The 14,552-nt window shown below is 44.2% G+C and overlaps 1 protein-coding gene across 1 annotated transcript in view; it reads right to left on the bottom strand.

Moving 5' to 3' along the window:
- MYO10 (myosin X) overlaps positions 1-13,278 on the bottom strand; it is a 159,351-nt gene extending 146,073 nt beyond the window's left edge. The window contains exon 1 of the mRNA XM_058831435.1: positions 12,994-13,278. Within this exon, the coding sequence (XP_058687418.1) occupies positions 12,994-13,014 (21 nt within the window). The 5' untranslated portion in view covers positions 13,015-13,278. The remainder of the gene's footprint in view (positions 1-12,993) is intronic.
- Between the last annotated feature and the right edge of the window lie 1,274 nt (positions 13,279-14,552).

Genomic DNA, 14,552 nt, shown 5'->3' with positions numbered 1-14,552 from the left:
TAAGCATAGAAGGGACTTGCTTCTTAAACAAAGACTTTTAAACTGAAAGTGTAATTTGTGGTTTCAGCACTGTACACAGTGCAATAAAGACACAGAAAGACCCAGACTGTACTTGGTGCCCTTCTAAATAAGGTTAATCCCAACACCTGGAGCCTAGGAAAACCAGCCGTCTGTCTGAAGTGGTTCCCAAACCCAGCAGGGAGCCCCTGGAGTCTTCAAGACAATGCCAGGGTCCCCAGGGCAGTCTCAGTGCATTGCTACTTCAGGCTGATTTGTTGCATCCTCCTCACTCGCTGGTGTCGCCAAGGGAGAAAATCAGTCTGCTCCTTCATGAGGTTGCAAACCATGTTTTTTTTTTCATGAGACAAGACCAATGGACCCATGGCTACACATTAGCTACTCCCTACATCATTTCCATATTGCTCACATGATCACAGAGATGGGTTAAAAACAAAATTCAGAGTTTTATCAGAACTGTAAATGTACCAACTGAACAGACACTGCACTGCAGGGAATAAAACTTATTAGAAGTGAAATGATTCATAAACACATGTATTTATTTCATACTGGGGCCAAACAGCTTTCGTCACTTATCCAAGTACATTTGAAAAGCTTTCTTTGAGCAGAAAACAGCCCAAGTGGAGCTATTTTTAAAGCCATCTAAAAAACGGCAGGGCATGACATACCTTACTTTTTACCACACGGTAAAGATGAAAAACTGGAACGACTTCTGTCTTTTATCTGTCAGAGGGCCTAAATGAGTAACTTTATTTATAGCCACTAATGGCTACTATTTCAGACCTTATTTTTTCTCCTCAACAAACCACCTTTCCATCAGGGAATTTAAGCTTTCAGCAATTCAGACATTTATGTTATTCTTGCTCAGTATGGCTTTTGAGCTGTGAACAAGCTTCCCAGGTCACTGAGAAAAAAAAAAACAAACAAACACCTTTTTTTTTTTTACTGCTTCAGTTAATTCCAACTACAAAAGTCAGAAAGAGGGAAAAGATACACAAACTAATAAAATTTTTTTGCTTCTAAATAACCTTGAAGCAGTTCTTTGCCATACATTTCCTCCTGTGCAGTCACAGCAGCTGTGCAAATAATTTACTTAAATTTAAGAAATGGAAAATAATACATGCAATATACAATAATCATAGGTAACATCAGCATTACCAAGAAACAACAGGTTAACAGAAGGCACAAATATCCTGTTTAGATTCTCTTCCCCCACGCCTTTCCTCTTAATTAGTACACAGGGAAAGGAAGGAACAGCACAGCATCGTGGCTGGAGTACAATAAAATATCAGCAAGTTAAATAAATATACACACCCACAAAGGAACCAGCACCTCATACCTTTGAGCTTACTGACACAACCTTTTCTTTTTCAAAGCACACACAAAGAGTATCCTTACTTGCCGGTGGTCTCAGACTCTTCCACAAGTGAAGATGTAAAGAGCAAACATCCCAATGGTCTCAGGTACAGACTATCTCCAGCAGCCTCAGCAGCAAAGCACTTGCCAAGTGATAGAGAACTCTTGAAATTTTTCTCTTTTCTAACATTTACAAAGATCTGATAAAAATCCAGCTCTTTCCTGAAAAACAAGTGGTAATACCACAACGGGGCTTCTGGAGAGAAAGAGACACTTGCTGACTATTAGTTCCACTGGCAGAGTGTCTGGAACAAAATGAGTGGAAAAGATGATCACACAGAAACAAAAAGTAGGAACTTCAGCATCAATAAAACTGCAAAGAGAAGATTTTATTACAATAATTTCTGCCACCCATGAAGGACTACTAACAAATGCCAAAGTACTATTTTTTTCAACATGTTACAGCAGCTTTCTTTAGAAAAAAACACAGATTTCTCCAATATGCCTATACCAAACTATCTAGAAGCACATCATTCATTCCCCAATATCACTAAAAAAAAAAGATATTAAAAAAGACTACTATAAAATGCAAGGCTTTCCAAAAGTTTGGCGTTATAATGGAAGGAGTTGTTGACTCTCTCACAGGAAGAGAGGCCCTGCAGAGAGACCTAGAGAAATCAGAGGCTGGGTAATCACCAACCATATGAAGTTCAACAAGCTATAGTGGTGGATTCTGCACCTGGGATGGGGCAGCCCTGAATGTATGTGCAGACTGGGGAATGAGATGCTGGAGAGCAGCAGTGTGGGAAGGGACCTGGGGGCCTTGGTTGATGGAAAGCTGGATATGAGCCAGTAGTGCCCTGGCAGTCAGGAGGATGCCCATGTCCTGGGGGGCATCAGGCACAGCATGGCCAGCCAGGCAAGGGAGGGGATTGTCCTGCTCTGCTCTGAGCTGGGGCAGCCTGAATCTTGAGTCCTGTGTGCAGTTTTGAGTGCCACAATATAAGAAAGGTATAAAGCCATCAAGAAGCATCCAAAGGAGGTCCACAAAGATGGTGAAGAATCTGGAGAGGAAGCCATATGAGGGAAGCTGTACAAGCTGAGGTAACTTGGTCTGTTCAGCCTGGATAAGAGGAGAGTAAAGGGAGACCTCATCACTGTCTACAACTTCCTTCTGAGGGAAAGCAGAGGGGAAGACTCTTCTCTCTGGTGCCCAGTGACAGGATCCGAGGGAATGACATGGAACTGTGTCAGGGGAAGTCTAGGTTGGATATCAGGAAGAAGTTCTTCACCCAGAGGGTTACTGGGCATTAGAACAGGCTCCCCAGGGAAATGTTCACAGCACCAAGCTTGACACAGATCAAGAAGCATTTGGACAACGCTTTCAGGCACATGGTGTGATTCTTGGGGTGTCTTGTGCAGGGCCAGGAGCTGGACTTCAATGATTCTTGCAGATCTCTTCCAGTTTAAGATATTCAATGGTTCTATAATGCCAAAGACCCAACCAGCAAACACACACTCAAAACCTACAGCTAGGAAAACTCCTAGTTAGAGGACAGCAACAGAAGATTATTCTACAAATTTGAAAGGAACTACAAAGCAAAAAAAAAAAAAGCTTAATTCATGCATTTTAAAGTGGTAGCTATGAGATATTGTATCCAACAAGATGCCCCCTTGGAGGAGCCATCCTACTAAAGTATTTGCTCCTGCTCAGAGCCTTATGCTAGCTTCTCTCCTTCAACCCCCAGGAGTCCCTGGGGCCATCCCAGCAGCAGTGTGACCCATGATCTGTTGCTGAAGGTGTCTGGGCCTTTGCTGCCTTTCTTGTCCCTTCAATTTAGCCACTGATTTATGTGCAGCCACTCTTCTTGCCTAATGTCTACCTGCAGAGTGGGAGGCACATCCCTGTGCTCTTGGACAGTCACAGCTCATATTGCTTACCAAAACTGCTGATGCCGCCTTCCAGCAGGAAAAGAAAAAAATCCCAGGAAAACAGAAAAGCTCTTGTGGCCCCTCTGACTGCATAAAGCAACTGTGCACTTTTCAAATCAAATATTTCCAAGCAATATAAGGAAGTGTTTTTGTAAGTGGCACACAAGTTCAAGAAATCAAAATTCAGAATTACAGCCTTTATTTCTTGAGTCCAGAAGCACCTGGAACACGGTAACTGCTGAATCCCTGTCTGAAGGAAAAGGATTCTAAGACTCAGTGTTCCCCTTTTTCACTCAGTAAGGACTGCTGAGAACACGCCACCAGCAAAGGACCACTCATAAGAAAATGCACAGATTTCCATATTGCTTTCTGTCCTCCACCAAGTACAAGTAAGGTGGCATCTCCACCTTAACTGCATAGCACAAAGGTACCCTACTGACAAAGGTGTAACTACACAGTAAAAGTTTAATACAACTATTTCATCACATTGCAATTAAGTTTATTCACGGGCTTCTGTACAAAAAAAATCTGGGGTATTAACGACTGCACCAGAGTCCTAATAATTTAAAGTATTGGATCACCAAGGCAAAATGATGGCAGAAATAGTGTGATAGAAGCAGAAATTGGGAGTAGAGACTCTTAAAACTAACACAAAACAGAGAATCTGCCTTTTGCTTTTAGTGCTGTGAAAATGCCAAAATCCCATCTACCACCTGTTAAAACTTCTCAAATTTGATGTGCAAATTCTTAGAAATGTTATCGCAAAGAGGAAAAAAGGGGCTGCTGCACAAATTACATTTTCTGTAATAATAGATTTGCTGTGTATATTTATACCTTGAAATAGCTTATCAAGTATCACATGGCAGAATCCAACTGGAGTTTCAAGAACAAAGGGTGCACTTCATGGGACACTCCTCCTGGTACACGGTCTGAAAGGCAGCAGGAAATGCCACCCTTCAAAGCCCTGCTGTAAATGCTGCTCTTATTTTCTTCTGGGGAATATACTAATTGATTGGACACACCAAACAAACCTATTCATTGTACCCATCACCAGAAAGCTGTAATGAGGGGATAAACCCTAATCACAAACCCAGTCTATATTTAATAAGGGGAAGAGATCCAAGAAGATGATCAGCAAAGCAAGAAGTCTGACCTACAGAATGAGCATGTACTCCTCGTCCTGACGTGAACTCCAGGAGAACTCCAGTGTGACTCCTGACGTGATTCGTGTCCCGCCAGCTTGGCTCCTTTCTGAAGCAAATAAAAATATAACCTAACCGAGACACAAAGCTGGGTTTGATCCACTAAAATGGTCAAATAGAAATGATGTCCACTCACTCTGTAATCAGATGCGTACATTAAACAAAAGGATTTGACTTCTCCTCAAGATAAACAACTTCATAAGAAAAACAATCTCATTCTCTTAACAAATATGTTTAACTTAATCTGAGAAAACATTTTAATGTCACTCTAAACAACAGCAACTAAAATAAGAACAAATAATCCATATCCGACTATGCTATAAACATGAATATTTTTTATAAAACAAGGAATAAACTTCTTTTATCTCCCATCCCCAAACTCAGGGCCAGTTTGGCTGAATCCAAAAGAGAAGGCATAAGAACCTTTCAGAGAAATCCTGCACTTCTCTCAGCAAGATAAACAGGCACATGCAGCACACAACACTAAAACCACACAAGGCTTTGCCAGTAGCACCACTTTCACAGTTCACAATCATTTCAAGAACTACAGAAATGTTTTCTCCAGATGCTGGAAAGTTAATCGAAAGTAGTTTTCTAAAGCCTTCTGGAAGTCTGCAAGAGAAAGAGGGCCAAGGGATTTGGGGTGTTAACTCTGATGACAACTTTAAGTAGTACTCTGCTTTGTAATTCCAGCTGACAGCTGGTATTCAGCAACCCTTGAGCCTCAGGTCTCTACTTGAGGTTGTGCTACAGGCACCACAATCAATTCTGACTTTGAACCCATGATAGCAGACTTAGGCAGCAAGGTGCCACTCTGCCAGCATTTACTATGCCAAGAAGTTAAGAACAGAGAACACAACCCAGAAGACCCTCAATACTTTTAATGCTAATCCCAGTATAAAGCCAGATTTGCCATGAAAAAATGCCCTCAGGTAAGCCTGCTCAGAATGTGAATACAGTTTTTGCCCCCCAGGGGAAACAGCAACAACCAAACACTTTCCTCTGCTAAGGCGTCCTTACAGCAACCCCCTTAAGGGCATTCTCCAAAACAAAAAAGACTTGTATTAACACACTCTTGTATCACTGACCTATAATAAAGAATTATGAATAGTTTCCCAAGAATATATAGGAAAAGGCAATACTAATACATCAAAGGGCAGTTAATATTTTATTTCCTGAGTCCCCCAACACAGCCCTTTACCCTGTGCATGCCACCAGCCAGGATCCCATGTGAAGGCACAGCTTGGTCCCTGAAATCTGCTGCTGAGCTACCCTCTCCTTCTTCCTCCTTCCCTAATTTGGAACAAATCAGAACCAAACTCACCAAAAATATCACAGAAACATTTAATCTATCTAAGAAATCAAGAACACTGATTTCTTGAACATTCACCTTAGCTTAATATTAAGTCAAAAACCTAGCGAGGCTTGCTGCAAGATGAAGACAATATACTCTCAAAGAAAAGGAAGTCTGATACCATAAATCAGGTCTGGTATGAGAAAGTGTCCATCCAGTCACAATGTCCATGGAACAAGACATGGTATAATATTTGCCAGACATCCTTACATTGGCTGACCTGGCTGAGGATATCAGGACCAAGCATAAATGATATTTGAACCTGCCTTAGATGACAGTATTTATCACTGGCTTTGCAGAAATGTGTCTAGAAGTGGACAGTATATTCTCTCCCACCATCGTCCTTCTTCTTGCAGGAAGATTTAGAAATACAAGAAATTTTTACACATTTTTTCTCTCTTAATGAATATTTCCCAGCATATTTTCCCAACATAATGTTCATATTTTCCACATAGCAAAGCTGTAGTTTATTCTTCAGCATGGATATAGTTTACTTCACAAGAGAGATCTGGAGCATAGTCAATATCAGTTCCCATTCTGAACCAAACTTTGAAAAGTTCTGTTTTTATAAGAATGGAGTGTTTGAGCTACTTAACAGACTTCTTAAGAAAAGTATAATCCACTTAATCTTTCTTAATCGGAGGCTGTCCAGGACAAAGTTGCATTACAGTAAATACAGCCAATGGGTTATGCTCACATTTCAAACATGGGACATCTTGGAAAATCCTAAATAATTAGAGAAAAGAAAAAGCCACCATATAAAATTTGAACCAATAATACCTAAACCCAGTAATTTACCATTAGGTATGGTCCCAACACCAAATCATAGTCATTTATGTCTCACTAATGGTTAAAAATGTCACATAATGATAAATATCAGGAAAAACCAAGAGAAACAAGAACGCCTATGCCATGACCCTCTGATACAAGCCTGAAGTCATAATCAGTCTAGGAAGTTTTGAGGTCACATCCCAAAATTTGTAAAGTTGTCACAATTAGTGACTTAAGGCTGATAACTCTTTTTTTCCCCTGCCTCAGCAAAAGTCTTAATTCAGAGTGATTTTTACCTCCTGCCCTTCTACCCGTACTCCACCCAAAACTATGTTCCTGGCTCTCACCACATGTGAAGATGGTGATTCACTGAGGAAAAATACTGACCCTGCAGCCAAAAAGGTTGGTGAGATCAAACTACCCAGAGGACACGCTTCCCTTCAGAACTGCCACTGCACTACAGTCAACCCTCTGGATGCTCTAGGGGTGGAACTGCTGCTCCTGCTCCTGGCTGAAGGCTGCTGCACCTTCCACTGGATCTGCACCCATCCAAGAGACACTAAAAGAAGTTTTTGGGGTTTTTTTTTGCTAGAAGTTTTTTTTTAAAGTATCACCAATATAAACAATCCATATTGAAAGAAAAAAAAAAGGAGACACATTATTCATTTGCTAGGGGCTGGTTAGCACAGTGTATATAGATATTCACACATGTGCTCCAGCACGTAGAGCCAGGGACCTATCAGCTTTTCTTCAGCTATTTTCCACTATTTTCTAAAGTTAAAAAACATATTCATGAGACTATATTGGTATTACCATGCTGAAGACAAAGATTCAGCTGAAATCACCAGAGTGGGAGCCTACCGTGGTACAACCATACATAATATTGATAACGGGCCCCAAACTTTTCCTTCTATCTTTTGAGGCACACTGGGGCAACAAGAGCACTGAAAAGTTGCAAGGTTTCTCAGATTACTCATGGGACCAGTGCACTGAACTCCCCCCATGTCACTGAAAGCTCAAGCTACCCTTCCTTTTTACTTCCCTCTCTCACCCAAAGTTGTCCTCTCCTGCCATCACAGAATCATGGAAAAAAAAAAAAAGGAATATTTCTGATAAATGCCCATACCACCTGGCCTCAAAAGTAAGTTGAGACTAGCCATGCTTTCAAACACTATTCCCTTTTACCAGCCAGCAGGCTGTGTGACAGCTCTGCAACAAAACAAAACAAAAAAACAAAACTAAAGAGATTCACAACCGTCAATATCACCCATACACACTACTCACAAAATGAAAACATCTATAAAGAAGAATATCTTGTTAGAGAAAAATAGCTTACAAAGTGCTAACACAAACTACAATTAGGAAAAAGATGAAAAAAAAAAATTAACATTTCAGTGAGGTATCACCATAATGTAAAAAACCCCCAGACTCAGAAGCAGCCAAGTCTTCTGTAATAGTGGGTTTCACAGCTTTTCTTTGGTTGGAGACTGACTGAACATACCAAAGAACCCACAGGCAGACCCCGCAGAATGTAGACACTCTATTGCCAACTTCAAAACCTATGTATTTTGCAGCTTTAAGAGAATTCTTGTGTGAATTTACAATGTGTTCAGTGCCAGGGGGGTTTCTAGGCTTCAGCCCAGTGATGACAATGTTTCAGTTGTACAAATTTGTCTTATGAAAGGCACATGTGAAGTATCTGTGGTGGGCAGTAACCATTACACGATACTGATGAGCTGAATGTGATTTCCAGCTTGGAGAGAAAAAACTGAAAAAAAACTTTATCTTTCTGACTTGATAAGGTAGTGCTAAGCCCCCTTTGAATCTTCTATTCAAAACACAGTGCTCTCTAATTAACCTAAAAATAACTGTAGATAAAACAATCATCAGCTTCCAAAAAAACCTAAATATGAGAAGTCACAGCTCAGAAACTTCAGAGAACACAGCCAATGTCAACAGCCAAAAGAGCCACTATTTCTGCTTGGCATGGCATTGGTGCTCAAAAGGTCTCCAGAAACACCTTTATGCCATCACTCCTGGGATGATGGCTGTGCCCTACCAGTTTAAAGGACGACTTTGCTGATGTAAGCTACACAGCTTATACCAATACCAAAAGCTGGAACATCAGACCCATGCATGTGTTATCAACAAAACACTTACAAATGAAAACTGGGGAGACTTTAAAGGTCATCCCAAATGCATACACTGTGCTGCACAGCACAGCCAGAACCCATGTATATAGATCCAAGTATTTATTTGCATCACCAGGTTTTCTCTTTAAGTGAATAACCTTGGTGGTGCCAAAGCCATCTGTCTGCAGGAGGTGATGAGGCCTCAAAGGACTCAGTGCTGTGAGGCTGCAATCTGCCAAATGTTGTAACAAGGGAGCATCAAGGAAAAACTTGCTGCAGGCTGCATAACTGAATTAAGAGCTTCCACATTCAAACACATACCTCCACTGACACCTTCCTGAAGCTAAATTTTTGTCCCCTATCCTTCCCACACCAGGCGGTTCAACACTTGCTCCCTCAGAATACAAGCTGGGAGCCTTCTCCTTCAAACAGGGTACACAGGCAAGTATGTGCAATTGTGAAGGGCAGAAATGAAGGAAACCATCCTGAACTTGAAGCACCAGTGGTAGTGCTACAAATAAAAGCACGGTAGACACAGAGTATCTGCTGTGCCTCAAAGGACACAGGGAGGGTACCCCACAGTTCCAAATAAACTCCTGTGCTGTGTTGGAGAAACATCAGCAGGACCTCTATGATAGTGATGCTTTTATAGTGATCTCCTTCAACATCATCTACCCAGACATGCTACACAGAAGGCAGGACACACAGTTGTGTCCTGTCTCCCTTCTCCTCAGTTTCCACAGTTGCAAGGGTGGGGGGAATCCTTTAAGGCTGGCAACAGCTAAATCCAAACAACCCCTGCAGCCACCCCTATGCACACCATGCTGCAAGTTAGCTCCCCAGGAGCTGAGCACCAGCTTGGAGGACAGGTTTGGACAAGATGACCTACAGAAGTTTCTCCCAACCTCTGACTTTTCTGACCAGGCAATGTGACACACAAATACCACACTTCTTCTGCGACAAGGACATCAACCACTGTTCAGTGCAACATCCTGTATGTATTGGTCAAAGCAACTACCACGTAAGGGGAAGAAGATAAACCTGACTTCTGAATCCTCTTCCCCTGCTGCTCTGATAAGCCCTGCTTGGGAACTTTAGATGCTGAAGAGGCAGTTTGAGCTCCCCTCTCCTTGTCTTTTGCCTCATTTGGAAATTACTTTCTTCCTTCCCTCATGGCATACATCCCCTTTTAGCAGGGATGCATTCTCTCTGGAAAAAAGTCTGACCTCAGCTACCACAGGAGCCTGTTCCCTTGAGAGTACTTTGGTTGATGGTAAAACATATGGGAACAATTTTTTCAGGGTGTTTTAAGCAATGCAGCCAAATGGCTCTATTGCATATACCCATACAGGATTTCTATAGGTTCTAATACTTTAGATAAGCAAATATGACTCCAAAAACAAACAAACAAAAAAAAATTAAAAAATTCTACCTCCAACTTTCCTTCAAAGACCGTAAGGCAGCATAGACCAATCAACAGCCTTTAAAACAGCCTCAGAAAACACTTCATCTCTGTATTTAGAATGCAACTTTGTTATTATGTTAATATCTTTCAGCAAACAAAGCATGTTGGGGAGTAAGTTACAGGACAAACTTTTCTAGCCTAATTCTTTACTTAGAGCCATGTGGGTTTTTTTTTTAAATTGGTTGAGCTAGAAAATTGGGACAGGGATGGAAATCAAGGCTTCCCAGGAGACAAGTACAACCACTTGTTGTCCTTTAACAGTAAGAGCTAAGAATACTAAGAAAGAGTAAAGAAAGGAAACTGGGCAGAAAGATGGAGAAGTCAAAGAACTGCTAAGTCACAAATGATGGCAGCATCAGATGATTGGCAGGAGCCAGGCATTATCCCACACCTCACTTAAGGCAGCAAGTCCCAACAGGAGTACTTCCCATGCGATGTACCTCCTGCTCTCTGGACGCGTCTCACTCAGTTGCCTCCTTCGGTTCCAGTAAGCATCACCCTACTCTGAGGCATGTTATATTTAGCATCTAACTACGGAAAATATGGGAGAAATAATAATGCAGGGTTGTGGCTTTTTCCTATTAACACCTTTAAGCTGTACAATATTTTCTGCAACAGCCAGACTGAAGACACTTCTGCCTCCAGTGTGGTGAATAGGAGCTTATTGGTAGTGCTGAGAAACTACTCCTCTGAAGTACCAGTATTTACCCTTTCCCCTATCATCTTTTCTCCCAAAATATAGTCATATCAGCAGGCTTACATGGCTGACAAGGGAGAGCACAGCACATTGGGCTTTTCACCTGTGCCTTTCATTCAGCTTCCTCCTTCTTCCTCACACTATAACTTATTTTAACGAGAACAGTAATTCCCTTAGATAAGTCAGCAAATATTTTTGTAAAGAGCAGCTGCAGGATGTCTGCCTCACGCAAATTAAATTACCTAGTGGCTCAATCCAGTGCCTTCAACAGACATTCTTCTGTGGTAGTTGGGTCAGAGTCAGTGCATTTCTGCTATTGTGCCTCATGCTCCCTTATTTTCCATTTACATATGCTCTGCTCCAGAGCGAGGGAAGGAAAATGTTTATACTTGTGGGTGGGACGTTGGATGCAGATTAAAGTCAAGGTGTTATATTTACTGATCTTTTAAAGTAATATCAACATGTTGAAAGGGAGTCAAAGTTCTTAAGAAAGATCAAAGTCCACATGAAGCAACCACAGATTAACATAAATATATGCTGAAATACTAACACAGACTGGCAAAATTTACTTGTATTTTCCCTGGAGCAAATAATTTTGCCTAATAGGGGAGCCAAAACCATGAAAACTCTTCTTCACCTTTATGTAGGGCACACTGCAGTACTTTGTATTGGGGCGAATGACTCTTCAGACTAATTTTGCAAGGCTAGGTTAATACTACCATATTGCTCATGGCTTACAAGCTTTTGAAAGGTGAGGGCTACATCCTCTGAAGGAAAAAAAAAAAAAAAAGGCGCAGTATTACTACTTAACTCAGACTTCATCAAAGCTAATCCTGCATTTCTTCCTTCTTATTGCACTTGACAGAACTTTTGTTGTCTAACAAATGAAAAGCCAACAAGCAATAAAGTGTATGACCTTCTTTTATTTGACTAATTACTATTTCGGTAAACAGATCACCTATTTTTCTTGTGGAAGCATCAACAGCAGCACCAAGAACACGAGGGACGTTGTTTCATGAGGGCAAAGGACAGTTTTGCAGATTAATCACAGCCCTGTAAAACAGATGCCTGGCCTGTATTTACAACCCTGACAGTGCAACTGCTTCGGCTAGAGGTGCAATTAAAGCAAGCGTGCAGGCAGTCACCAGAAGTCAGAACCCAGTCACGGGCTTTGCCAGCAAACTACAGGCACAATACACACAGAGAAGACACTGATCCTGCGCACTCTATGTTCATAAGGCTGTGTCGACACCAGGCGGGATAAACTGATCCATTAAAATATCGTTGTACAGAAATCAGCTAGCTTGGACCAGAAGAGGACCCAGGGTCCGAGTTTCATCAAATATCGTGAGTCAAAGCACCTTCGATTTGGTTTCCTCACCCGACATACTGAAGTTGTCAAGTTCCACAAAACCACGGTAAAGCTCAAAGGACTTTCAGGACTTCAGCCGTTGCACTTCGTATAAAAGATTTCGTCTGTAGTTAATAACATACACCCAACAAACAAACCTCTAAAAAAGGGAGCCCAGCGGCAGCCCTGCCTCTGAAACCTCCATCGTTTGAAGCCTCTCGTGCTGCCCGTGCAGGGCGGACAAAGCGCGCTCCCGGCTTTCACACAGGGAGCCCCCCGAGGAGGGACTCCCCCTTCCCTCCCACCCCGCCACGGTTTCGGAGGCAGCAGGCAGCGGGGCAGGGTCCGCCGCTGGGCGCGGGGCTGGGGGCAAAGCCGGGCACCGCAGCCTCCAATGAGCCCCGGTTAGCGCCGAGCGCCCGCCCGGCTGCGGACAGCCCGCCGCAGCACCGCTCCAGCCCGGCGGCTCCGAGTTCCGCCCCGACCACAGCCACAGAGGCCGGGAATTCGGGGGGCGCAGCTCCCTCACTTCCTCCCTCCCTCTCCGCCTGCCTCCCGCTCCCCGGGCGCTGCTCCTGTGAACACCCTGCAAACCGAACTACTCGAGGGAACGAACACTTTCCGTGAGCCTGCCGCCGCTTTCCTGCCGGTATCCTGCCCCACAAAAGCGACTCCACGTTGGAGAAGGAGGAGGATCCCACCGGCCCGCGCTCACCTCCGCCAAGAAGTTGTCCATGGTGGCCCCTCGGCCCGCCCGCGGGTGCGCAGCGCCGGGCACCAGCCGCGCACCATGTGCCGCTCTCGTCCGGCCCGGCCCGGCCCGGCACGGCTCGCCCCACCGAGCCGCCTCAGCCGCCGCGCCGCTCCATCGCGCCCCAGCGCCGGCACCAGCCCGCAGCCTTTGTCCGCCCGCCCCCTCAGCGCCGCTCGGCCGGGCGGTCCCGGCAGCGCATAGCCGCCGCGGGGAGCCGGCAGCGGGGCTGACGCGCAGGAGGAGGAGGAGGACAAGGAAAGCTCCCGCCGCCGCACACTGCTGCCCGGGGCCGCCCCGTCCCGTCCAGGAGGGGCAGGAGCAGAGGCGGAGCCGGGACCGCGCCGCTCCCTGCGCCGAGCTCAGCCGCGCCCCCGCCCCGCCCCGGCCGGAGTGCGGGCAGCGCCCCCGGGCTCCCCGCTAGTCCCGTGTCCTCCCGTGTCCTCCCGTGTCGCTGCTGCCCCCGGTACGCCGTCCCCGGAGTCCTGGGGACGCACCTAGGGCTGCTCGGGGCGCGGAAAGCCGCGCTGGAATGCGGAGTGAAAGGAGCGTGGGCGCTGCTGGAAGGGGAGCGGAGGCTCGACCCGGTTTGGGGGCAGCTCCGCTCCCGTGCTCGACAGCACAGAGCCGTGCAAAGCTCCGCCATCCGGCCAGAGGTGCTGCCCGAGGTGGTTAAAGAATACCTACCTGCAGGGTTCTGCTGAGAACGGGCAGCCCTTAGGTAAATGTGTAGCAAACTTGTGTACGAACTCTCCACGTTCGTGTTCCTTTGCTGAACACATCTTGCAGCAGCCATTCGCTGAGACCACTGCAAATGAAAATAGCCCTCCTTTATATAGTTTTCCAGTCCTTTACGTTTCTGCAAAGCAGATTTATAATGTTCAGGGTTTGGAGACATATCTTGTTCATAATTTTGTGCTGATCCTGTAGTAACTAACAGCCCAAGAAATGCAGCAAAGGAGAATCAAATCTTGCAGATACTGGCCTATTTCTTTCACACTGCAGGAAGAAATGTTCCAAAAAAAAAAATCACAGCCACAAAGAAAGAAAATACAGTATTCTGCTTTTCTGTCACAGGCAGAACCCTAGTATTGGCTTGGGAGCTTGAGCATGTGAGCAGAGTTATGGGAAACCTAGAAACCAGCCTTTGATAGTAGAAATAATCATGAGTCTGCAACTCTCATTTTTTAAGGTGTCATGGCCAACATATAGAGCATAAGTGCCACTTATAAAGGCAAGTTTAAGAATACATACATTACACATGGAAAAACTTTCTAGTTTCACCTTTGTGCCAAAAAAAAAAAAAATCTGAAAAAAGAGGAGAGCAGGTAAAAGGTGTTTGGCTTTGAGATAGGTCACGTCCAAAATAGTGTTGTGTTGGTCTTGGAGATTCACACAGTGACATCCATGAAAACTAATGTGCCGTCAAGGTTAGAAACTGGGAGAAACCAACACAAGAGGGACTTCCTTCCAAACAATTACCTCTTAGAGCCTATATGGGGGCTGTGGCTACCTGTCCCATC

Source organism: Poecile atricapillus, chromosome 2, assembly GCF_030490865.1.
Source record: "Poecile atricapillus isolate bPoeAtr1 chromosome 2, bPoeAtr1.hap1, whole genome shotgun sequence".
NCBI lineage: Eukaryota > Metazoa > Chordata > Aves > Passeriformes > Paridae > Poecile > Poecile atricapillus.
Note: the sequence above shows the minus strand (reverse complement) of the source record. Positions and strands in the feature narration are given on the sequence as shown.